This window comes from Vigna unguiculata, chromosome 9 (assembly GCF_004118075.2).
Source record: "Vigna unguiculata cultivar IT97K-499-35 chromosome 9, ASM411807v1, whole genome shotgun sequence".
Lineage (NCBI taxonomy): Eukaryota > Viridiplantae > Streptophyta > Magnoliopsida > Fabales > Fabaceae > Vigna > Vigna unguiculata.
The window spans coordinates 1479560-1504630 of NC_040287.1; the positions used below are offsets into that span (position 1 = coordinate 1479560).

The 25071-nt window shown below is 34.1% G+C and overlaps 6 protein-coding genes across 10 annotated transcripts; 3 read left to right on the forward strand and 3 right to left on the reverse strand.

Annotated features, from left to right (window-relative positions):
- Positions 1–519: 519 nt before the first annotated feature.
- LOC114163795 (mitochondrial amidoxime-reducing component 1-like) lies at positions 520–3709 on the forward strand. The gene is made up of 8 exons (XM_028048120.1): positions 520–779; positions 870–1019; positions 1911–2087; positions 2373–2461; positions 2542–2606; positions 2751–2853; positions 3162–3272; positions 3345–3709. Exons 1-8 carry the CDS (start codon positions 641–643, stop codon positions 3474–3476), a joined length of 966 nt encoding a protein of 321 aa, XP_027903921.1. The 5' UTR covers positions 520–640; the 3' UTR covers positions 3477–3709.
- A 990-nt stretch (positions 3710–4699) lies between these two features.
- LOC114163796 (mitochondrial amidoxime reducing component 2-like) lies at positions 4700–8343 on the forward strand. 4 transcript variants are annotated; one of them, XR_003599425.1, is made up of 8 exons: positions 4700–4975; positions 5084–5233; positions 5413–5592; positions 6419–6510; positions 6591–6655; positions 6807–7001; positions 7574–7712; positions 7795–8343. XR_003599425.1 is itself a non-coding variant. In XM_028048121.1 (8 exons), exons 1-8 carry the CDS (start codon positions 4858–4860, stop codon positions 7924–7926), a joined length of 951 nt encoding a protein of 316 aa, XP_027903922.1. In that variant the 5' UTR covers positions 4710–4857; the 3' UTR covers positions 7927–8290. The 4 variants fall into 4 exon arrangements, 1 of the variants encoding a protein (XP_027903922.1); XR_003599426.1 differs by having other exon boundaries at positions 4701–4975; positions 6807–6909; XR_003599424.1 differs by having other exon boundaries at positions 4704–4975; positions 7602–7712; positions 7795–7851.
- Positions 8344–9367: 1024 nt separating this feature from the next.
- On the forward strand, positions 9368–12638 carry LOC114163274 (cationic amino acid transporter 5-like). The gene has a single exon (XM_028047488.1). The coding sequence runs from the start codon at positions 9703–9705 to the stop codon at positions 11473–11475; it is 1773 nt and encodes a 590-aa protein (XP_027903289.1). The 5' UTR covers positions 9368–9702; the 3' UTR covers positions 11476–12638.
- Positions 11112–14731, reverse strand: LOC114163273 (pentatricopeptide repeat-containing protein At4g20090). Its single transcript, XM_028047487.1, has 2 exons — positions 12645–14731; positions 11112–11522 (listed from the first exon to the last, which is right to left on the reverse strand). The coding sequence occupies exon 1, from the start codon at positions 14583–14585 to the stop codon at positions 12651–12653; it is 1935 nt and encodes a 644-aa protein (XP_027903288.1). The 5' UTR covers positions 14586–14731; the 3' UTR covers positions 11112–11522; positions 12645–12650.
- Positions 14732–15538: 807 nt separating this feature from the next.
- LOC114195945 (cationic amino acid transporter 5-like) lies at positions 15539–17507 on the reverse strand. The gene has a single exon (XM_028086397.1). It carries the CDS (start codon positions 17429–17431, stop codon positions 15659–15661), a length of 1773 nt encoding a protein of 590 aa, XP_027942198.1. The 5' UTR covers positions 17432–17507; the 3' UTR covers positions 15539–15658.
- A 3506-nt stretch (positions 17508–21013) lies between these two features.
- Positions 21014–24817, reverse strand: LOC114164806 (haloacid dehalogenase-like hydrolase domain-containing protein 3). 2 transcript variants are annotated; one of them, XM_028049575.1, is made up of 4 exons: positions 24605–24817; positions 22464–22751; positions 21965–22171; positions 21014–21600 (listed from the first exon to the last, which is right to left on the reverse strand). In XM_028049575.1, the coding sequence occupies exons 2-4, from the start codon at positions 22719–22721 to the stop codon at positions 21307–21309; spliced, it is 759 nt and encodes a 252-aa protein (XP_027905376.1). In that variant the 5' UTR covers positions 22722–22751; positions 24605–24817; the 3' UTR covers positions 21014–21306. The 2 variants fall into 2 exon arrangements, with proteins under 2 accessions (XP_027905376.1, XP_027905375.1); XM_028049574.1 differs by having other exon boundaries at positions 22464–22827.
- Positions 24818–25071: the final 254 nt, after the last annotated feature.

The following is a 25071-nucleotide window of genomic DNA, read 5'->3' on the forward strand; positions in this document are numbered from 1 at the left end:
ATAAAGAGAAAGGTAATGTATTCTATCTAAACAAATAATACTAAGAAGACTGAAATATATTCTTCTATCTTTCATAAACTATTGAATCTTGTTTTTATTCTAGAAATGTTATTTAAATAACTTGATCTCATAATTCAAAAGATTCCACTTTTGAATTAAAAATGTATAATGATAAAAACAAAAATAAGATAATTTGCTAACTATGAAAAAATATATTTAAGTGCGTTAAGGTATATGAGCGAGTGAATAATGCTAAACAAATAGATACAAATATGCATATTTATTAATTGTTAATTAAATTGGGGCTCAACAACTCTTTTTGTTTCATGTTATGAAGTTTCTTTGTTTAGTCTAATGTTTTCAATTTGATCATTACCACAAACATAAAACAAAACAAACTATCAACTTTAAAGATGAATACAAATACTTAACTTTTCATTTAACACGCTTTCAATTAATAAAAATAACATTTTTTACTTTAAAAAAGTATAAATATTATTTTTTTATGAAGTGTTTGTGTAAAAGTTTCCAACTAAATTAGTCTCGTTCTGCAAGGAAAACGTGGGTTGGTGTGTGCTAGAAATGTCTCGTGCGTTGTTATTATGCCGAGTGAGAGTTGTATAAAGGTAGTTCCTTTGTGATGGTGGGTGACAAAGTGAGAATGGAGTCTGAATTGTTGGCACCAACAATTTCTGCAGCCAAAGTTTCAAGCCTCTTCATATACCCAATCAAGTCATGCCGTGGAATTTCTGTTTCCCATGCTCCTCTTACTCCCACTGGTAACTCTTCTTTCTCTCCTTGTTTCTGGTTGAATCAATATACACACAACTTTACTAATATTATTCATATTATATTATGTTGTGTGACAGGACTTAGATGGGATCGGCAATGGGTGGTGGTGAATTCCAAAGGGAGGGCATGCACCCAAAGAGTTGATCCAAAGCTTGCTTTGGTTGAGGTTCAGCTGCCACCAGATGCACTTGTTGAGGACTATCAACCTACGAACAATTCCTACATGGGTAACCTCTTCACAACATGTGATGATTTTCTGGTTCTTTGTTTATTTCAAATTTGATGGATTGACATGCCAGTGGCACCTATATTTAACCTCTTCACAATAAAAATAGTATTGTATGAATGATGAATGATGAATGAGGAATAATGGAAATTAGAACTAGCTAGAGGATAAGATTAAGATACTTTAAAGGAAGTGAGGCTCTCTCCTTCAAAAATAGGAAGTTAGGCTATCTACTGAACTTGCCTTTATAGAAATTATTTTCATTTAACTTATTTAAAAGTTAAGATGGATAAGGATAAGTTGATTTTTTTCTTATGGGGGTGCTCAATGCTTTTACCTTCATATTTTCTTATCTTATAAATGCTAATGGAGAAGTTTGTCGAAGTAGATTTTGACTATACTTTGATACTGATACATACCCAATAGTTTGACTGGAAATACTGGTCTCTTTTGGTCTCTATGTTATTCTCTTTCACACTTTATAATTTCTTATCCTTTGGATTGGTATCTGTCTCTTCTTTCTGTATGATTCCTGGCACCAATTTGTTGGAGTGTTGTCTCGTGACCATCCTGAAACTGTAGCATTTTTCTGACAGACACTTTTTAATTCAGATTTTACTTAAGAACGTTGTACCTGTAGGTCAAATTGTAGCATTGTGGAATGGTTGAGACAGCAAGGATACCATGACATCAATCCTCCTATACTTCGTTAATAGATTCACTTTTTGTTGATTCCTCATTTGACAAATGCTTTCCCTGTGTTCTTTATTTTGAAAAATAAAATTGTAGTAGTTGAATTGATGATGGACTTTGCCTTTTCACAGTCTTCATTATCATGATTGTTTTAATATATTTCAGTATATAAATTAATGTCGCTACCTTCATATTTCAGTATTGAAAGCACCTGGGATGGAATCTCTCAAGATTTGTTTGAGTAAACAACATGAAGTAACAGAAGCTATCACAGTCTGGGAATGGACTGGATCTGCCTGGGATGAAGGAACAGAAGCCTCACAGTGGTTTTCAGATTTTTTAGGAAAACCCTGTCGACTGGTCCGCTTCAATGCTGGTAGGTCATTGAAACTATGAAACCTTAAATATTACGATAATGAGCACAAAATTAACAAGAAGGGTATGTTTCCTTAGACTCGTAATGAATTGGTACCGAACTATAACCGTTTAAGGAATATACCTGCAACATTACTTGAAAGAACTATTAACTTGCATTGCGTTGATTCATTAAGATGAATACATGTTACATTGTCTGGAGAAAGAAAGATGATTCATCTAGCATAGCTCACAGAAAGAATGAAAAACCCATTAATATGAACCTCTTCAATGTTTCCAAATGAAGCTTCGGAAGTTAGACGAGTGGATCCTAATTATGTTGGGGGACATCGGACCTATTTCTCTGATGGTTATCCATTCTTACTTTTATCTCAGGTCAGTCCAGTGTAGAAATGAAGTTTTATTTTACTTAAACTCTGATTTTCTATTCAGTATGTGTCATTTATGATTTTCAGGAATCATTAGATGCACTCAATGAGCATCTAAAGGAACCCGTACCTATTAATCGCTTCAGACCCAAGTATTCATTTTTCAATTTCTGTTGTTTTAGTACTGCAATTCTATTGTTTCATAAATTTGTTGCTAGTTTATACCTGAGGTACTGTTTTATCTAAGTGGATTACTAAACCACATAATTGAGTTTTTCAGCTCCTTCATGATGCAGTATTCTTGTTGAAGGTTGTGATCCATATTCTGAGGACTTGTGGACTGAGATAAAGATCAGTGGGTTTTCATTTGAGGGAGTCAAGCTGTGCTCCCGTTGTAAGGTGAAGAGTTCTTCTATAATTTCCCATCTATCTTATGCTCATTGGAACATTTACCTAGTGACTTGTGCTAACAACTTTAGTTTCTAACATGTACCAACATGATAAGCATATATTAGAAAGCAAGGAATGAATATCACTTTCAATTAGGGCTCAGTTGCTGTTATCACCAGATTCTAAACCAGTCATGACTTTATAGAACTTCATAATTTTTTAATATGTATGTAATTACTCTTGTCCCCATAGATTAATACCCAGGATCATATACTTATCACTAATTGGTTGTGTCTAACTTGCATGATCATGTTCAGGTACCCACAATCAATCAGGAGACTGGGATAGCTGGATCTGAGCCAACTGAGACTCTTATGAAAACTAGGTCTGGCAAAGTCATCAGACCAGATGCAAAAAATAAAAACAAGGTGAGGCACTTAGTCACCAAGTTGTCATTGAACATTCCTTATGTTTTATTGACATGTTTATTGCTTATGCAGGTGTACTTTGGTCAGAACATGGTATGGAACTGGATGGATTCTTCTGCTAAACGGAGTGGAAAAATCATTCAAGTTGGAGATCCTGTTTTTGTTCTTAGAAAGGTCTCTTCTGCAGCCGAAGCAGCTGCCTGAACTGTGAATCTGCAAGATTCTAATACCAGAAATTGAAGTGCTGCAATTACAAACTTTATCAAACATTAGTCTATTAAATTTCCACCATTCTTAAAAATATAATATAAACTTTAGTTTTGTATGTCTAATTCAATAAATATCTTTGTCCGTGTGTTTGTTTCCATATTCCTGAAAAGCAAATTAACTTTTAAAATTAAAGTTTGATGCTATGGAAAAAAATGTCCTGGAATGTAGTTTACAGAAATGTTTTCTTTTTCCTGTGTTCCGGAGCCACATGTGGTGTATTCTGTCTCATCTTAAGTGAATTACTTATTATACTTCTTTCAATTTTCTTATTTCAAAGTATATTTCTGTGTTATTATATTTTTCTTGAGTTATCACAACTATTATTCTCTTTCTATATTAATTATATTAGGGATATAATTGAAAAAAATAATGTTATCCTAAAATTTCAAAAACAACATAAAAGAACATATTTTTACTAAAAAACTAACTATTGAAAAGAAACGGAAATGGTATGTCAGGGAGATGGTATGTTAGTAGTTAGTATAAGTAGTTGATATTTAAATTCTTCTATGAACGTTTGCGATTTAATTTTTAATTTATGTATGAAATCAGGATACTAGGCATAATTCACTTCCAAGTCAGTGGAACGAGTGACACAGAAATATTAGTTAAATATTAAGTACAGTGTTTAATACTTTGTAGAGAAAAAAAAGCATAATTAATTCTTTTAATTATTAGTTTGAAGTTTTGTTTACATTTAGAAGAAAACTTTTATCACCCTGATCATTTCACCAAATTTTTAGAAAAAAAAAATTAACCTTTAAGGAAAACAGTTTTTTCTGTCAAATTATTTGATCTATGATGTGATGTCGTGTCAGTTGTCAAAAGATATTTTAGATTGCTTGGTTGAAAGTCACAAATGAACTGAGATGTACGAAAATGTGATATCTTTTACAGGTTAAATTTCTTAAAAGCAAGTGAAACAAAATGATATATCATAAAATAAATTAATCTATTTTATTATGAAATTCAAATTGTATTCCTTTTCATTTACTAAATATGAACCAGAATATACTCACTTTTTATGAGAAAAAACCATGCAACGAGTTTAAAACTGTCTCATTTTCAACCATAAATAAACATGTAACTTTGTCAGTAAATTTTATATTTTGTGATGTTTACACTTGATAGTCACGCGCGTTTCTTAATTAAGTTGTTTGAGTTTAATTCAAGCAAATCATATTGAAAAACTTGATTTCACCTACTAATTATATCAAAACGTAATGAGTTAATGAGTTTGGATTCTGTTTGATGGTGAATGTTGCTATAATAAGAGTAACCTGTTGAGAGTGGTGAGTTACTTAGAAGAGGAAGAATGGGTGGTGGAGCATCAACAACACCAACACCTTCTGCCAAAGTATCAGCCATCTTCATTTACCCAATTAAATCATGCCGTGGAATTTCTGTTTCCCATGCTCCACTCATTCATACTGGTAAGAAATTTTCCTTTCTTTTCTTTTTTCCGTAACAATTTTGTTTCTTTCTTTGTTTATGGTACAGTGTATACACAGGTTTACTAGTAGTTTTGAGTTATGTGACAGGATTTCGATGGGATAGAAAATGGATGGTGGTGAATCCTCATGGAAGGATGTACACCCAGAGAGTTGAACCAAGGCTTGCTTTGGTTGAGGTTGAACTGCCATCTGAGGCCTTTCTTGAAAACTGGGAACCAACTCAAGAATCCTATATGGGTATATTGCATTTTCCAGAACCATAGCATAATAAATAGTAAACATCATTGGCTTATGGTCTTAAACAGTTTTTACATAGCACGTATTTGTGTTGTTGAGAAAAGATGGGAATTTCACATTCTTCATAATCATTGTTGTTTTCTTCCTAGTTTAATGTTAAGTGCCACTTGATATTACAGTGGTGAAAGCACCTGGGATGCAAGCTCTCAAAGTTTGTTTGAGTAAACAAGAGCAGGAAGTAGCAGATGCTGTCACAGTATGGGAATGGACGGGATCTGCCTGGGATGAGGGAGCTGAAGCATCTCAGTGGTTCTCAGATTATTTAGGAAAACCCTGTCAACTGGTCCGCTTCAACACTGGTAGGTCTTTGAAAGTATGAAGCCTTAGAGAATAAGATAAGAAGAACAAAAAAATGTTTACAGTGGTGTTACTTTAGGCACGTAATTAATTGTTAAGTTCAGAACATATGCAATGATTCATTACAATGAGTCCACATTATTAATTGTCTGGAACTCTCTTAGTTGCTAGCATGGTCCATGGAAACAAAACGTATAATGTTGTCTCTCTCATTTTGCTTTGAATGAGAATGCTGATCAGCCTTGTTATCTTGAACAAGTAACCCAACAATCAAGATGCAGATTTCATATACTATCCATTGAAAGTTTCTTTTTGGCCTATGAAAGTTTCATATACTACAGATTTCATATCCATTGTGTTTATGCTTAATATATTTGAAACTTAGGATGATTCTAGGAATCAATGAGAGACTATGTTTTATGTTTTAAGTGGGATTAAAGCTTTTCAAATAAATCTGTTGTTTTATTCATATATTACTGTTATTTTACGCGATGCTAAATGCATGCAATATTATAACATGAACCAAATTACATTGTTTTCCCGTTGCATGCCATGTTACCTGTGAACCCAATGTCTTATCAGTGCTTTGAATGGCCTTAATGGTTATGATAACACTCCAGTGTTAATTTTCCAAACTGTAACCAAAGAATATTAACAAGCCTTGGAGAGTTGAAGGAGAAAGAAGCATACACGAGACCAGCATTAGGCCTGAATTATCTTGCGCAGCAAAGTTGACTTGAGAACAAAATTACTTACAGTGGTAATACATACAGAGTTCGAGGTATTTACTTTGAGACTGACAAATTTATTTAATGTTTCCAAATGCAGCTTCAGAAGTTAGAAAAGTGGATCCTGATTATGTCAAGGGACAACATGATACCTTATTTACTGATGGTTATCCATTCTTACTCGCATCTCAGGTCATTCTAGCTGGGAATGAAGTCTATATTTTACTTATTTGCTGAATCTCTTACTCAGTATTTGTCATTTATGACTTCAGGAATCATTGAATGCACTAAACGAGCATCTGAAGGAGACCATTTCTATTAATCGTTTTAGACCCAAGTATTGATTTCTCCATGTGTTTTTGTTTACTCCTGAAACTGTATTGTCTCCTAATATTTGTTATTTACATAGATAGACCAGGAAGGTGCTGAATTGATCTAAGCAGATTCTTAACTCACACAATTGAGTTTTATGGTGTTTCATTGTGCAGTATACTCGTTGAAGGTTGTGAACCATTTTCTGAGGACATTTGGACAGAAATCAAGATAAGCAAGTTTTCATTTTTTGGAGTAAAACTCTGCTACCGCTGTAAGGTACTTTATAATGTCCCATTCATCATTATGCGACTCAAGAACGTGGAGCACATGACTTACCCCGACACCGTCCATTGTTGGGAATAATTCAAGTGAGTCAAAAAGTCTCACGTGGAATAAAATAGACAAAATTAAATATTATATAAAAATAAAGACCCATAACATTATTGTCTTAAGGTTTTTGTGTCAAATTGTTGTCAAATATCTTATATATGTAAAATTAATGTCGTATAATCATATGAAACCACAATCTCTCAATAACCAATGATTATAACCATAACCCATATATAACCAAAACATATGACATAAAAATATAACCTATTAATGATATCAGAACTGATGATTCGGAATGACCGACCACGTAACCAAATCATATGAGAAAAAAAAAAAATATATATATATATATATATATATATATATATATATATATATATAAACCCATCATCCATCTATGACTCATCTACTCACTTCTCTGTAATGCTTTTCTGACATAGATATCTATCACATGGATTTGACTCTTCTAAAGTGAGCAAACATTTATATTGGGGGGCATATAATGTTGATTTGAATTGAAGTGCCTTGTTCACTTTAGAGGAGCTAGATTCTAAAATGCACTTGCCACTCTAATTTTTCCTGTAATTTCCTAGTTTTCTTGTTTATCCAGCTGGCTTGATTGATTGTTGTATGAGCAGATGCCTACAATCAATCAAGGGACCGGAATAGCAGAGCCTGAAACAAATGAAATTCTCATGAAAACTAGGTCTGGAGAAATCATAAGACCAAATGATAAAAATAAAAAAAAGGTATAAGACGTTGAGTCATCAAGCTTTCAATAAAGTTACTTTTGTTTAATGATGTGAAATGACGTGTGAACTGCTTCTGCAGGTTTACTTTGGTCAGTATATGACCTGGAACTGGACGGAATTTTCAGCTGAAAGGAGTGGTAAAATCATTGAAGTGGGGGATCCTGTTTATGTTCTTCGGAAGGTTTCTTCTTCAGCTGAAGCAGCTGCTTGAACTGTGTATGTGGAATCTATATCGGTGCTTTATGAGAAATTAAAGAGCTAAAATGACATAAAAATGATCAACCATAGTACCTACTCCAATGAAGTTTGCTTTGCGTAGTTGTAACTGGATATACAAATGAATGCAAGCTGGGGCCTGTGATAAGGCTTGTGCAATGAATAAAGAGGTTTTATTTTTCTATTTCAATAATGGTAAGTGGTGCCAAAGATATAGTTGCACGCACAAACTGGTTGAAATGTGATTGGTTACTCATTAGTTTCATGAATCCACCCGTGTATTCTATCAAGAACAGAGCTAAAATTGTCTCCAAAAATATCCACCGAATGAATTGGCAGCAGTGTTATTCGTTGATGAATGAGTGGATTCTATCGTTTAACCATCCAATAAAATAGTATTGAAAATGTTAAATTTTGTTTGATTTTTCATTTTAGTTTTTCCCTGACAGTGAATGTGAGATGTTGTTTGGAGGCGTTCCAATGTTACTACTTGCAAGTACTAGCACTTACTTGTTTTGAAGATAGTACAGAGTAGCACCACTTAATCACTTCAGTTGTTTAAAACTCTTAATTTTGTCTGACCAAAACAGTAATGTTTTGCAAGTTAATCCTGAAAGGTAAATGTGTTCAACTATCTAACCATGAAAGGATTTAGTCGTCTATGCTATGATGGTGTTGACTATCAATCTTACAATAATTGAACAATGAATGATAAGAATTTTCAAATTATATGGCCCAAATGGTGATCACTTACACTGACAGCATCTACAGTACTCTCATTGACCTCTGTGCATCTGGCACACCAATTTGTCTACGTCCATGCACTGTTAATCTGAAAATAAACAATGGTTAGTCCTTAATTTGGACGAAAATTATGACAATTCATGGAATCTTAACCTTAGGAGACATATGTGAAAACTTCCGTTGTTTTTCCGAAGGTATGCGTGTCTTGACCGCTGATCTGATAAAGTCATGATAATGCCAACTTAGCTTCAGCATGCTGCTTTCACAATTATTGCAACCATGTGTGGACAAGTTTTTAAGAAAATACTTGATAAGAGAAAAGAATAGAGTAAACTGATTTTTGTTACAAGTTAAAATGCATCTGAAATTTTAAAAATCTTGAATACAATCGTTTTATAAAGTTAAATACATAAACTACCTCGGTTTATGAATTTCTTTATCATTGATGAAAAGAAGTTTATCCATCCAAAATTTATGTGCTGATCTAATACCAAATACTCATTCCATGGTTCAATTACTATATATATCAGATATACCGCATAAAAGAGAATTTTTGTATTGTTCCACTGTCAAATACTCATTCCAAGATCCACTTATTTATATATACTGGATAATAGAGTTTGATTTTGATAAGATTTATATATTAAAAGTCAGTTCAAAATTCACCTGCTACTTTAAAATAATAGTTATAACAAAAATCAATTTTTTTAATTTTATAAATATATAACATCCTCTTTTATATCATGTAATGATGCTCTTGTACACGTCTGTACTACAAAGATATCTACTTATGCTTGTTTTCCTCTCAAGTCTTCTAGTCTCGAGGAGCTCATGCAAGAAGCAATATTTTAAATGGCTTCAAGAGACAAGGATGAGGAGTGAAATTTCCACACAAACTGACAAGAATTTAAGACAGTTGGAACGACTCTATTAAGGACTTCTAAATATCTGCTTATGCTTGTTTTCCTCCTCAGTCCTCCACTCAAATCTACTCAATAGCTTCAGAAAAAAAAAAGCAATATTTTGAATGGCTACTAGCTCAAGAGTCAATGATGAGGCAGAACCTCAAAGAGGGTATTGGAGATGGAGCAAACAAGATTTCTTGCCAGAGGAGTCCTTCCAAAGCTGGAACAACTACGTTTCTGCGCTCTCACAAACATGGCTAAGGTTCAAGGATCGTCTCTTCAGCAGATCGGATGATGCCACTGAGACAGAAGAGCTCAAGAAACAAAGTGAGCATGACATGAAACGTTGCCTCAACTGGTGGGATCTCATATGGTTCGGTTTTGGTGCAGTGATTGGAGCAGGAATCTTTGTGCTCACTGGTCAAGAGGCTCATGACCATGCTGGAGCAGCAATTGTTTTATCTTATGTTGCCTCAGGTTTCTCAGCAATGCTTTCTGTTTTCTGCTACACTGAGTTTGCTGTAGAAGTTCCATCAGCAGGAGGGTCATTTGCTTATCTGAGAGTTGAATTAGGAGACTTTGTTGCTTTCATAACAGCTGGCAACATTCTTCTTGAAAGTGTTATTGGAAGTGCAGCAGTGGCCAGATCATGGACTTCTTACTTCACAAACCTTTTGAACCGTCCAAAGAATTCATTGCGCATCAAAACAAATCTCAAAGAGGGTTACAACTTGTTGGACCCTATAGCTTCTGGGGTTCTGGTGATTGCTTCAGTGATCACAATAATCAGCACAAGAAAAACTTCATTTCTCAATTGGATAGCTTCTGCCATTAACACTGCTGTTATTATATTTGTGATTGTAGCAGGGTTTCTTCATGCAGACACATCAAACTTGTCACCCTTTTTACCTTATGGGGCTAAGGGTGTGTTTCAAGCTGCAGCAATTATTTATTTTGCATACGGAGGATTTGACCATATTGCAACCATGGCTGAAGAAACCAAGAAGCCATCAAGGGACATTCCTATAGGTTTGGTTGGGTCAATGTCCATGATCACAGTGATTTATTGCTTGATGGCACTCTCGCTGAGTATGATGCAGAAATACACAGAAATAGACACTGGTGCTGCATTCTCAGTTGCATTTCAGCATGTGGGGATGAAGTGGGCAAAGTATGTGGTGGCTTTTGGAGCCCTAAAGGGAATGACTACAGTGCTTCTGGTGGGGAGATTGGCGCAGGCACGTTATATTACTCACATTGCACGATGCCACATGATCCCACCATGGTTTGCTCTTGTGCACCATAAGACCGGAACCCCAATAAATGCTACATTGTTGATCACCATTGCAAGTGCCATCATAGCTTTTTTCACAGGCTTGAAGGTGCTGTCAAGCTTGATATCTGTGAGCACACTCTTCGTCTTCATGATGATATCTATTGCCCTTGTGGTGAGGAGGTACTACGTCAGAGGGGTCACACCAAAGGAGAACCTGTTAAAGCTAGTCATCTTCTTGGGACTTATCATTGCTTCTTCGATGGGAATTTCAGCCTACTGGGGGCTGAGGTCTAACGGTTGGTTTGGATACATTGTGACTGTTCCTTTTTGGTTCTTGGCAACTCTAGGGATGTCGTTGTTTTTGACTCAGCAGAGGGCGCCAAGAGTTTGGGGGGTTCCACTTGTCCCGTGGTTTCCATCTTTGTCAATTGCAACAAATGTCTTCCTTATGGGGTCTTTGGAGTATGAAGCCTTCATAAGATTTGGAGCGTGCACAGTGGCAATGCTAATCTACTATTTTCTCTTTGGACTCCATGCAACTTATGATATGGCTCACCAACAAGAAAAGCTGCAATCGAAAGTTGATCACAGAGAAACCATCAAGAATGAAGGGCCATAGACATTGCATATTTGTTTTGAGCAGAATTAGATTTCCCTCACGCAAACCTGTTCCACAATTTACATGATATTATTCATGCTAGTAACCCTTGAATAGTTGAATAAAAAAATGCAGGTCATATTACTCAACAAGAATAGAAGAATTGAATAAATATAGCAGAATCATGTTTCAATTCATTCCTACTTGCACAGTGTATTTTCTCTGAAGGTTATCCAATGCAAGGTGCAAGGTGGCCAATAAACAAAACAATTCTACAGAAATAGCTGAAAATAGATATAAGGTTTTTTAATAAAAATGTTTACTATATCAATATTCAACATTTCAGCTCACACACGGTTAATATCACTAAGAAATGCTTTCTCCGCTTCATAAACAAATTGCAAACATTTGATACCAAATATATCACAGCCCGAAAACGGTAGCACTTTGAACAAATTACTGTATTTACTGAATGGCTCAGAAACAATGCTTCAATAACATGCATAATTCTCTCTAAAGCTTTGCATACCATTATAAAATCATCATACCAATTACCAGAGCATATTTTTGACAGAGTACATTGTACTGTGGAAAAAACCGAAAGCTATAATCAGCTAACAAACCTTTTAGAAATCAAGAATAAATTACCAAAACAAAGTTGCTTATTACGCATTATACAACAAGAATAGAGAAAGTTTAAGAAACTTAACATACACATGAAATGACCGGATAAACAACAATTGTTGATACTTTGACTATTCGTTTCATTCCTTATAACCCCACAATTTTTCTCACTCAATCATCATCTACGACTGTGATAGTTAATTATGGAACTATCGTATTTTTATAGATCAAGCATCTTAGACAAATTTAAAAAGGAAAAGAGCAAGGAAAACAAGTAGCTTGCATAGAAAGACAATTCTGGGTCCTGTAGACAACCATTATCAAAACATGAGTCTTTCGTTCTGTTTCTTTGCACCTAAGACAAAACAAAATACGAACTATGCATTCTGCACATCTCCAAACAGGCAAAATGAATATAGGATAGCAGAAAAGGTCGGTATTGAAGTGTATAACACCATCTGGCTTTATGAAAGTTCAAGGCGTTTGGCTTGAGGACCTCAATCAAGCTCCCTGTATCCAAAGTTCCTAACATCCAAGAAGAATTGTAATTGAATAACATATCTTACCAGATTTCAGCAACTTAGCTTGCTCCAACATTCACTGATGACTTTTCGAACATTTTTAGGTTTGCAGAGCTGTTGAACAACCATTGCCCATGTAGAAGCTTTTGGCAGCAAAAATTTATGCAGCATCACTTCGATGATTTTGGAAGCACCTATTGTTCTCTGTCGCTTAACTAGCCTTACTACAAGCTCATCTAGAAAATCCCTACCATCTTGAGGTGGATTCACATTTTCTCTTAAAGTTTTCAAGAAAACGTCGCACGTAATAAAATCAGGATCACAACCTTGATCTAGCATAATATTTAGAATATCAATGGCTCGAGAGATGTTATTATGCATGCAAAAAGCATTTAAAATTATGTTATACGTTATCACATCCGGCTGTACCTCCGGCCCCTGACAAAGCATCTGATTGAAAAGTTTCAAGCCCTGTTCCATTAAGTTAGCATTACAGAAGCAATGAATCATTGAGCTGTAAGCCACAACATCTAATTTAATTCCTCTACTCAGCATTTGCTTCCACACCATTAAAGCCTCCTTAACCTTCCCATCCTTGCACAAGCCATTAATGAGTATACTGTAACAAACCTCATTATGATTACAATTATTGGTTGCCATCTCTTTCCAAACAAGAATAGCTTTATGGCTAATGCCTGCTTTAAAATAACCCCTCATGAGGGAACTGTAAGTGAAGGAATTGGGCAAGTAACCTTTACTTTTCATTTCAGATAAGATCTCCCTTGCTTCATCTAATTTCCCTTCTCGGCAAAGCCCATCAATAAGGGCACTATAAACTATAGTATTTGGTTCACATCCCTTTCCAACCATTTCCTTCCACAACTGCATTGCATGATTGAATTTTCCCTCCTTGCACAGGCCACTGATAAGGGACGAGTACACAAATTCGTTCCCACGATGGCCTCTCTCTTCCAAGGAGACCAAAACTCGAGCCCCATCAGAGGCTCTACCTTGTTTAACAAACCCATTAATAAGTGTTCCAAAAGTAACATCATTAGGCACACATTTACTCATCACCATCTTATTCAACATACTCACCGCTTTCTCCAACTTTCCCTTGAGGCACAAGCCATGAACAAGTGCATTATAGGTCACTTCATTCGGGACACAACCCTTGAGAAACATATTATCAACAAGCTTAGCCGCACGTGCCAAGTCACCGTTCTTGCACAATGCACTGATCAACACATTAAACGCAACGGGGTTAGGGAAGGTGCCCTCAACTTGCATTTCATCCAACAACGAAATCGCCTCGTCGATTCTACCCTCCTGACACAACCCATGCATCAAGGTAGAATACGTGTATAAATCGGGAGCACAATTCCTTAGCGGAATCTCTCTAAAAACCTCAACTGCTTGATCAACCAAACCAAGCCTACACATGGCCTTAATGACCAAGTTAAAAGTGAGTGCATTTGGGTGTATGTTGAAATTCTTGGAAGCAACAACATGTGAGTAAAACTCCAAGGCACGATTGAAAAGACCCTCTTGAATAACCACATTGAGAACCGAATTGAATGATTTCACTGTTTGTTTACACTGAAACTCACCCCTCATTCTGAGGAACAAGTCCACAGCTTTCTCAGGCAAATGAGCCTTCCCATAAGCTTTGAACATAACAATGAAATTATTCTCTAGAAAAGCCCTTCTTTCGCGCTTCATTTGATCAAGGACCACTTCCAGGGACCCAAAATCGAGGGTAGAGGCGTGGTTCTGAATGAGGGAATAGAAAGACAAATCACCCAATTTGTAAGAACCCATTTTGGTACCTGATTTGAAGATTTCAGCCGAAGGGTGAGGCTGAGGGCCATGGGTAGAGAAAGAGTGAAAGGGGAATGCTAGGGTTAGGGAGAAATAGCGATGGAGTGTTGTTGGAAGATGTTTGAGAAGGTTTGTTGTGGAGCACTTGGGCATAGCATGGATCATTCCAAAATGGTGAGGTTTTGATGTAATGGGTAGTGTCAGTGAGTTGAGTTCAGAGTTTTGAGAATGTTAATGTCGTCTTGTCGGAGATGGAGCGCGATTATCTTCTTCAGGTTTTGCATTTTCAAGAATACGATGCGGGAACAAGAACAAACCATTGTAAGACCTAACTATAATTAAAAGAAAATCATTAAACTATTTTGCTTTGCCATAGTAAAAAAGTATATATTATGTATAAGATCTTGTATTTTAAAAATGAGAACTATTTAATTATATAATAAAATTATTAGAGAAACTCATTATATTGAGTTGAATAATGAATATAATTAAATTGAGTTAGGTTTATGTTGTTAATTTTTGTGAACCAGTTAAATTCAAGTACAATTTTAGTTGATTGTTTAATTAAAATTTAATACAAAAAGGAAAAAAAAAACTATTTTAAATATAATTACATTTTATGTTAATATTTCATTTTCCGAATGTGATAAAATAATCTCTCGATTTAAGGTGGTGATTAATTCGTACATAATTATTACATGTAATACTGTTATGTTTGCTTGTGTAGTCTTAAAAAAATAATATAAACTAATAATTGAATATTAAAAATAATTATGTAAAGAGAGATGAATTTGTTTTTATTAGGTCATGTGTTGGTGTGTCACTTATTTATTTATTGTTCACATCTTTTTTAGGCATAGATATCTTAGAATCAATTGAATATATAACTATTTTAACAAAAAAAATTAAACATATAGTTCCTACTTCAAGAATTAATTTTTGTATTTGTGTTATAAACAATTTATATAAATGCTTTTGGATATATTACATTAATTTTTTACAAATAAATAAACAAGACTTTTTTTTTTTAAATTAAACAGCTTTGATTTTTTATTTTAAAATTTTGTTTTGTTGATAATTGGGACTTTGAAGTTTTATTACAAGATTGTCTTGCCACATACAAAATAAACATTTTTCTTAAGTTTTATGAAACAACTTTACAAATTATTATGTTTCCAATAGTCTGAATCCAGTACCAAATCTGATTCAGAATACAAACAGATGAGGATACACTTTATCTAAGGCCCTTCATTCTTGATGGTTTCTGTGTGCTCAACTTTTGATGGCAGCTTCTGTTGTTGGTGAGCCATATCATAAGTTGCATGCAGACCAAACAGAAAATAGTAGATCAGCATCACCACAGTGCACACTCCAAATCTTATGAAAGCATCATACTCCAAAGACCCCATCAAGAACACATTTGTTGCAATTGACAAAGATGGCAACCATGGCACAAATGGAACACCCCAAACTCTTGGCACCCTTTGCTGATTCAAAAACAGTGACATACCTAATGTTCCCAAGAACCAAACAGGAACAGCCACAGTGTATCCTAACCAACCATTAGGGTTCAGTCCCCAGAACGCTGAAATTCCTATTGAGGAACCAATAATGACCACCAAGAACATTACCAGCTTTACCAGGTTCTCTCTTGGTGTCACCCCTCTCACATAGTACCTCCTCACCAAAAGTGCTGCAGATATCATCATGAACACAAAGAGTGTGCTCACAGATATCAAGCTTGACAACACATCCAAGCCTGTGAAAAAAGCTATGATGGCACTTGCAACAGTGATCAAGAGTGTAGCATTTATGGGGGTTCCTGTCTTAGGATGCACAAGAGCAAACCATGGTGGGATCATGTGGCACCGTGCAATATGAGTAATATAACGTGCCTGTGACAATCTTGCCACCAGAAGCACTGTGGTCATACCCTTCAATGCACCAAAAGCAACCACATACTTTGCCCACTTCATTCCCACACTCTGAAATGCAATTGAGAAAGCTGCACCAGTGTCTATCTCTGTGTACTTCTGCATCATGCTCAGTGAGAGTGCCATCAAGCAATAAATCACTGTGATCATGGACATTGACCCCACCAAACCTATTGGAATGTCCCTTGATGGTTTCTTGGTTTCTTCAGCCATGGTTGCAATACTGTCAAACCCTCCATATGCAAAATAAATGATTGCTGCAGCCTGAAACACCCCCTTAGCACCGTAAGGTAAAAAGGGTGACAGATTTGATGTGTCTGCATGAAGAAACCCTGCAATAATCACAAATATAATAACAGCAGTGTTGATGGCAGAAGCTATCCAATTGAGGAATGAAGTTTTTCTTGTGCTGATTATTGTGATCACTGAGGCAATCACCAGAACCCCAGAAGCTATAGGGTCCAACAAGTTGTACCCTTCTTTGAGATTTGTTTTGATGCGCAATGAATTCTTTGGACGGTTCAAAAGGTTTGTGAAGTAAGAAGTCCATGATCTGGCCACTGCTGCACTTCCGATAACACTTTCAAGAAGAATGTTCCCAGCTGTAATGAAAGCAACAAAGTCTCCTAATTCAACTCTCAGATAAGCAAATGACCCTCCTGCTGATGGAACTTCTACAGCAAACTCAGTGTAGCAGAAAACAGAAAGCATTGCTGAGAAGCCTGAGGCAACATAGGATAAAACAATTGCTGCTCCAGCATGGTCATGAGCCTCTTGACCAGTGAGCACAAAGATTCCTGCTCCAATCACTGCACCAAAACCGAACCATATGAGATCCCACCAGTTGAGGCAACGTTTCATGTCATGCTCACTTTGTTTCTTGAGCTCTTCTGTCTCAGTGGCATCATCCGATCTGCTGAAAAGACGATCTTTGAACCTTAGCCATGTTTGTGAGAGCGCAGAAACGTAGTTGTTCCAGCTTTGGAAGGACTCTTCTGGCAAGAAATCTTGTTTGCTCCATCTCCAATACCCTCTTTGAGGTTCTGCCTCATCGTTGTCTCTTGAGCTAGTAGCCATTCAAAATATTGTTCTTTTTCTTTTTTTCTGAAGCTATTGATTTGGGTGGGAGACTAAGGAAGAAAACAAGTTTAAGAAGATATTTAGAAGCATGGGATTGAGTCCTTCCAAATGTCTTAAATTCTTGTCGGTTTATGTGGAAATTTCACTCTCCATCATTTGTCTTTTGGTGTACATTCAATAGCAGAAGGGCCACATCACATGATGGTGATCTATCAGAAAAATAAAAAAACTGAACTTTCTTCAGAAACAGCTTGAAAGTGTAGACATTTTTTTACCCTTGTGTGAGACTTTTTCAGCAGATAAAACACAGACATATCCAACAAGTGTTTAAATTGCTTCCCAATAATTGAAATAGAGCATGTAAGACTTTCCTTATAGGTTTCATAGTTTTGTTCTTACTGAGAGTAAAAGCGTCAGCATGTTGGAATTCTCGGCACGTTGTTATCAAATTAGAAATGAAGGCACGATGTCTTTGGAAAAAACAATGAAGTTGTCGTCACACTGTGCCGACTAACATGAAGATTCCATGATTTATCACAAATTTCATCCTAATCTAGAACTAACTGTTGTTTATCTCTAAATTCAGAGAGCATTAACATAGACTCATATAAGTGACATATACATTAACTGATATGAAAATTCTATTCATTCTTTTCTTATCACTGAATTATCAATCACTGTCCATTGCACAAGTCAACACCATCAAAAGATAAACCCATATCCCTTCCATTTCCATGTGCATTATTGGATAAATTGTGTTGTCTATTTGTTCACATTGAATATACGTGGTGTTTGCTTTATGAAAACTATGAGATTTTGCCAAGGAAAATCTTGTTTAGATGGTTTTAATCTAAGGAAATTATAGTTATAAATGTTTGTCTAACTAAAACAGTAAGAGTGTGGTGGAGAAAATAAGTATACACATTTTATATACTACATGATCTATTGAATATGGTATAGTGTGGAAGCTCTCCTTTGAGTCATGCGGCAAGCGCGTCAGAGAGCTGGAAGTTCTACTCTGAGCCACAAAGAGGTGCAATGCAAAGAAAACAAGCGGTGGTAAACAAAAAACAAAAAACAAAAACAGAGGTAGATAAAGGACATTTTCTGATTATTGTTATTTATCTTAAATAGGATTAGAAAGCTATAAGGGATACAGAAAAACTATCCTAAAATGTACCGGTTGTTTACTGCATTAAAATATCATACTTTTTTCAAGTTAAGGTGTTCAAGGTTCTTTATAAAGAATGCATGATGTTTAAGTTTAATTAAGTTTCAAACCTTTTTTTGTAAATTTAAGTATTTTAATTGAGTTTTTATTATGAATTTATGTTTTATTGACCGTTTAATTTTTGTAATGTTTATTATCTCATTTACTTTTATGTCAACGAGATAATATGATTATTATTTATAGTATTTTTATGGCTAATTAATTCGTTTTTTACTTTTGTCTCGAATCTCTTTAAAACGAAAATATTCTAAAGCAAGAACTTTTAATTTAATTTTTACTTTTTGTTATAATTGTGTTTTATATATGTCATTCCTTATTTTCTCTTCCATTTTTGTTGATACTCCTTGTTCTTTACAACCTTGAAATCTTCATCAACCCTTTATTTATTAAAAAAAATGTTTGTTTAACACAATTTTTGTAAAGATAAAATAATTTTAATAAAAATTAACTTTTATATTTGTACGGAGAAGGGAAAGTGAATAGTAGTGAGAAGTAGTATTGAATGATAACAAAGAAAAAAAGAGTAATGTTAAAATACTAGCGTCTTATTTATTAATGTAATGTCTTAGTGAGTGATACTAATAAAACTAAAAGTGAGTATGCATATTCCAAAAAAAGAAAGTTGCTCTTATTTAAGGCATTGTTTGAATCAACGATGTTATTAAATTTAATAAAAATATCAATATAATATTTATATAAAAATTAAATTTGTTATTTGAATAGGATGAAATTGGTTTATTTTAATAAAAATTGAAATTAGATTGAGATTAAGTCAATAACAAATACGATGGCTAAATTAAGATTAAGTCAATGATATGGTACAAATGATAACAAATGGTCATTTTCCTGTCAAATCATATTATAATTACCACGTGACATAATGCTAATTTGACACATGATAATTTTAAAAGAAATTAAAAATTAAAAATACCATGAATTGGTATGAATGACATAATTATTGCACATTCTAAAAATAAGAACCCAGTTGAAACCAATAAAAATCTGATAACCTAATTGAAATTTTTAATAAAAAAAGAACCACCCGAAATTCAAGGGTAAATTTTATATTATTTATTATTAATAACACCAATTTATATTAAAAGTGAAACTAAACATTTAGTTTATTTTTAATTTATTCATTGTAAATGAAGAAATCAATTAAAAATATACTTTTTATTGGTTATTTTTAATCTTATTAATTACTTAAATAATTTCTTTTTTTCTATTTTTTAAAGGAAAAAATTATAACAGAATATAATTTCTCAATAATTGAATATCAGCCGATTTTTCAATCCCAACGGTAATTAATAATTACTAAAATTTGACCACTCAAAAATCAATTTCTAGCATTAGCGTGGAATCAATCATTCAACACAGAAATAATAATTAGTGACTTCACTATCAAGATGAATTTCTTACACTTTAATTAATTTGACACAGAAATAATAATTAGTGACTTCACTATCAAGATGAATTTCTTACACTTTAATTAATTTTGGAAACCAAATATATACTTTGAGTTAAAAAATCAATTTTAAATAATTTTACATCACTTTAATCTTTAATGCAGAAACAACCATTAACAACTTCTGTAAACAAATTGTCATAACTAAAAAAGGTTTATATGAAAAAATAATAGTTTTTATTTTCTTACAGAATCTTGTAAATTAATAATAATACTTTTATTTCATTACATTATAGTACATTATTTACTATTTTATAAATATATTTTAAATTAATTATATATTAAGTGAGTACAAAAGTTTAATTTTCAAAATATTCATTTTAAAATTATAATTTAAATTAAATTTTGAATATATAATTTAAATTAAGTTTTAAATATAATTTGAAGGAGGGATGCAAAAATATTAAACACAGAAATCATGTTCTGGGAAGTGATTTCCTTCTATTAACTGGAAAAGCTTCCAATGAGTTAAATAAAATTTGAAGGGTCTGCTGAGATATTTTCTTTTAGTTTTGGGTTTATTTGTACTAAAAAATAGCAAAATTTGTCACGATGAACCAAAATAAAAATATAAAATGTCAAGAGTGTAGTCGATCAGAGCTGAAAAACTTTGGCATCATGATTACTACAATCCATTGCATACCTGCTTCACAGATTCATGTCACTGAGAAAGATAAACAGAAAAACTTTGACACAATGAATTTAATCATTATGTGTTACCATTAAAATATAATTTAACCCCTTAAAACTAGATTGCATTTTCTTGAATAGTGTAGAACACTTTTTTTATACATGAAAGAATGTAGAATATGAAATACAGAAACTATTTTCAGAGTTTTGGTAGTTTACTAATATTCTTAGATACTACAGTAAATCTGATATGTCCTTTTAAGGGCCAAATATACCATTCTCCCTACAAACTTCTACCATACATGTAACCGGGGAAAACCACAGAACCCTATGGAAGAGAATGTAACATATGAATATATGGTATAGCAGAGTTACATTTGAGTTTGAGCTACATCTAACTCTTAGCCTTTAGATTCTCAAGCATGGCTCTAGAGAAATATTCAGCCACATGCATTTGGTTGAATGTCACAAGACAAAGTAAATAGTATTATCATTAGGGAAGGGGGTGATAACAGAAGTACTAGTTCAGAAAAGTTAGAGCCTCTCTCAATCTGACTCAGCTGAACAAAGCCATTTTTGTACTGCAAGTAGATCAGGGAGAACAACTGCACCAGACTTCCTCCATTCCTCAGCTTCTGGAGTCTTAAATCTGTCCACCAATAGTGCATGCATCCCTAAGCTCTTAGCTGGCTCATAGTCTTTCCGTATGCTGTCTCCAATATGCAAAGTTTGTTCAGGTGCAATGTTTCCAGACCTCTCAAGTGCAATCTCATAAATTTTTGGGTTTGGTTTCTCAACGCCTTCAAGACCAGAAAACACACCAAAGTCCCACTCAGATCCCTGCATCATTAAACATCATCATACATAGCAATCAGACATTCTTGTCTTTGGGTAGGTGTACAAGACAACAAAAAGACCTGTAGTGATTAGCAAGTCTTAGATCTGAAAAGACCATCATGATGTCAACAACCAAAAAAAAACCTTGTCCCATTAAGTAATATCAGTTTCATTGATAGCTCTAAACAATTTCAACCATTCTCTACTATTATTTCCAACAAGGGCACTCACAGAAATTTAAGAATGTGAAATTATGCCACTTGTGGTTAAGTATATAAGTAGTTTTCGAAACAATTCTAAACGTATCTTTCGATGTCATTTACAAGTCTGACATAGCAAACTTTTAGACAAAACAAAGGAAACTAACCTCGTTTAATCCCAAAGCTGGAAGAATCACATCTTGATAGCGATACTCAGCATTGCTCACAATACCAACTTTGAGACCCTGTTCACGAAGCCATCTAAGAAATGGTTGAGAGTCTGGAAAGACAGAATATGGGGCAGATGAACCAAAGGATGCATATATGCGTCTGAAGATTTTCTCAAATGTCTCCTCATCATAAACATATCCAGCCTGCCAGAAAACAAACTTTTTCCATGAATTTTCACATGTGGGATTGCAGATATTATGAGCTTGTAACTCAATGCTCAATTCTGGTAGCTTAAATGAAGCTGAACACATCAATAAAGATTGGATTTAAACCTTTCGTAGTTCAGTGCATTAATTGTTTCAGAAGACAAATTTAGAACCAAACTACATACGCTACCTTTCCTTGTGTACCGATGTAAATACCAAAAACTTAGCTATTATATTATGACATTTAATACATCATACAACCAAAGTAATGACTTTACCGATGTCTTACCCTGACAAAAGAATCTCGCACACAGGTTTTCCACCATACGATGTTTGGCATTTTGGCTGCATACCCAAAACAGGGATAGTTCTTTGCCATGTCCTTATATGCAAGCTTAAAGCCCTCGTGCATACGTTTGTAGTCTGGGCAAGGCTGCCCTGCAGCTTTGGCTGCCATGCAATAATAGTCACCAAGCTCCCCTTTGTAAGCCATCAGGGTACCGGTAACATCTATTGTGACACAGCGTAGCTTAGCCAACAATGTCATGTTTCGTTACGGGATTGTTCAGAAGAATTTCTGATACAACAATGGCAATATAAATTACACTGAACCTAATTCGGTAAAGTAGAGAACTTCTTCAAAATTGATAAGCCTGCATATGTGATTCCAAAATTACCTTGTTAAATTTAAAAGAAAATTAAGTACAGATGAAAGAGCTTACAAGATCATAAGAGTTTGTAAGTTGTTTGGTTGTTTATAAAAGGGAGGGGACAAGAGCAAGGGGGAAAAGTTGGTACTATAAATGATATTATAGAGCAACAAGGAATTTTCAAATAACTATTAAACTTGAGATCTACAAGATAAAAACCTAGTCTGATATTAAATATGAACAAAGTCAGGGATGTATACAGAGCAGCCAGAAAACATAAAGAAATGTATTCAATTGGCTACAAGTGAATATAAGACGTGAATATCAGCAAGTAAGCATTTTCTCAGGAAGGAAAAGCAATTTAAATTAGCAAGTATTTAAAATAAATATGAAAGCAGCAAAGTTACACTATGCTATCCTTGAAAGATACCGTGTTTATGAAGGCAAATGGAATTACTCTCATATCTCTGTTGCAAAATCTATTATACATGCAAAGAAAATATAAGGAAACCACTCAAGCAGAACTTTCTAACATAATTTAGAATGAAAGAGGAACGTACAGATTCAAGGATATTAAAAAGATGTAGGATTGAAGCTTTTTGCAGGTGGAAATGATTTAGGAGGACATTCAATTATTTGCTAATGAGGTAAAACAATAACAAAAAAACTGAATTTAGTCTTTGAAAGTAAATCACATTACTTCAATGTTCCATTTCAAGCAACCACCACAAGTACCAACCCAAACAGGATCTTCAGATCAATCATTCCTAGCAGTGACGTATAATTTGGTCATAATTTCACAAAATAACGACAGTAGTATGTTGGTCATAGTTTCACAAAAATAATGATAGTAATAAGTTCGACTCCTGAAAAACGGTAGTAAAACCCAGCTTTCAGGAAGTTAACAAGTTCATTTCATCTCAAAAAATTATCAGACACTTCATTCATGAACTTCTTTATGGTTGGCCATCTAAGTAAAGTCTTGATTTGAGATACAACTCCCGTGATGAAGATAATATTTACACAGCTTCCAAAAAACAAATTGTAAACTTAAAATCTCTTGTTACAATCTACAATCATCCAACCCAAGTCAAAAAATAATCATTATTTATCCCAAACGCATGAAGAATATCTCACACATACCAAGCCAGATTCCTCCCTAGTCTGTTCGATTAGCCAAGATCCATAAGGAAATGTCAAGATTGTATCAATGCATGTACAAGATTGTCATAACAATTACCGATCACTAAACAAGTACAATCTTGAAATCAACACAATTTTAAATTTGAATCAAACAACCCTCTGATTCATTTGGCGGAACAATCTTAAAACACACACCAAAAAAGATGATTCACTTCTGAATCTAAATCAATGGATACAATAAAAAACAAAATTCTTGCTTAGACTTGTCTCGCAAAAACAAAAGCAAAATCACAAGTGCGAATGTCTTAAATTGAACATGGGGTAAACAGTGAGGTCAAACCAGCTCAGAGGTTAGAATGAGAGGCAGAGTACTCACAAGTATTAGATTTCTCATTTGTGAAAATGCTAAATAAGACATAGATTCAAAAACAAAGCCTTATAGAACAATAACAAAGACAAGATCCAATGAACAGATACCCACCATCGAAAAGAAAAGATTTCAAGAGAACACATGCAAACCAGAGTGTGGTTAGGTCAACACCCACAAAACATGTTACAAAAAGATCATATCTTCGCAATCAGAACACACAAAAGAGTAAATTTAGACAATCATACACAGAACCAATAAAATTCTTACCAGAAACTCAGAAAACTGAAAAGTTAGGAACTTTGTGTCTAAATCATAAATGCTGCAGAAGATGGCGGAGCTACACTATCGCGAGAAACATTGTGCACATTTCCATATGGTTTTTATTGGTGGGAAACAAAAGAGAGAGAAGCATTGAACGGTGATGCTGTTTCCTCCTTCTCAAACCAGAGGATGGTTATGTATGCATAAAGGAAAGGAAAATCATCAAATCATATATTTATCACTTAATAAAAGTTTCTTCATTTTATTTTCTTTTTACTTTTTTAAGCATGACTACTTTTGATATTACCAAAATTATGTGTAAGAAATGAGGTGTTGTCTAATGTTTTTCATCATAAATCAATCAATGTATGTATGCATGTACATTAACTATAAATTAAATGAAATAGATGAATGTAAATAATAAATATAATTAATGTTATCTGTACTTCTGACACTGAATTTAAGAAAACTTC

Coding starts and splice junctions, on each gene's coding strand:
- LOC114163795 (XM_028048120.1), top strand. CDS start 641: ATGGTGGGTGACAAAGTGAGAATGGAGTCTGAATTGTTGGCACCAACA. Junction 2,607..2,750: donor ATTAATCGCTTCAGACCCAA/GTATTCATTTTT, acceptor TTCATGATGCAG/TATTCTTGTTGAAGGTTGTG. Junction 3,273..3,344: donor ATGCAAAAAATAAAAACAAG/GTGAGGCACTTA, acceptor TTGCTTATGCAG/GTGTACTTTGGTCAGAACAT.
- LOC114163796 (XM_028048121.1), top strand. CDS start 4,858: ATGGGTGGTGGAGCATCAACAACACCAACACCTTCTGCCAAAGTATCA. Junction 6,511..6,590: donor CATTCTTACTCGCATCTCAG/GTCATTCTAGCT, acceptor TTATGACTTCAG/GAATCATTGAATGCACTAAA. Junction 6,910..7,601: donor AACTCTGCTACCGCTGTAAG/GTACTTTATAAT, acceptor TTGTATGAGCAG/ATGCCTACAATCAATCAAGG.
- LOC114163274 (XM_028047488.1), top strand. CDS start 9,703: ATGGCTACTAGCTCAAGAGTCAATGATGAGGCAGAACCTCAAAGAGGG.
- LOC114163273 (XM_028047487.1), bottom strand. CDS start 14,585: ATGATCCATGCTATGCCCAAGTGCTCCACAACAAACCTTCTCAAACAT.
- LOC114195945 (XM_028086397.1), bottom strand. CDS start 17,431: ATGGCTACTAGCTCAAGAGACAACGATGAGGCAGAACCTCAAAGAGGG.
- LOC114164806 (XM_028049575.1), bottom strand. CDS start 22,721: ATGACATTGTTGGCTAAGCTACGCTGTGTCACAATAGATGTTACCGGT. Junction 22,172..22,463: donor TGCGAGATTCTTTTGTCAGG/GTAAGACATCGG, acceptor GTTTTCTGGCAG/GCTGGATATGTTTATGATGA. Junction 21,601..21,964: donor CAGCTTTGGGATTAAACGAG/GTTAGTTTCCTT, acceptor TTAATGATGCAG/GGATCTGAGTGGGACTTTGG.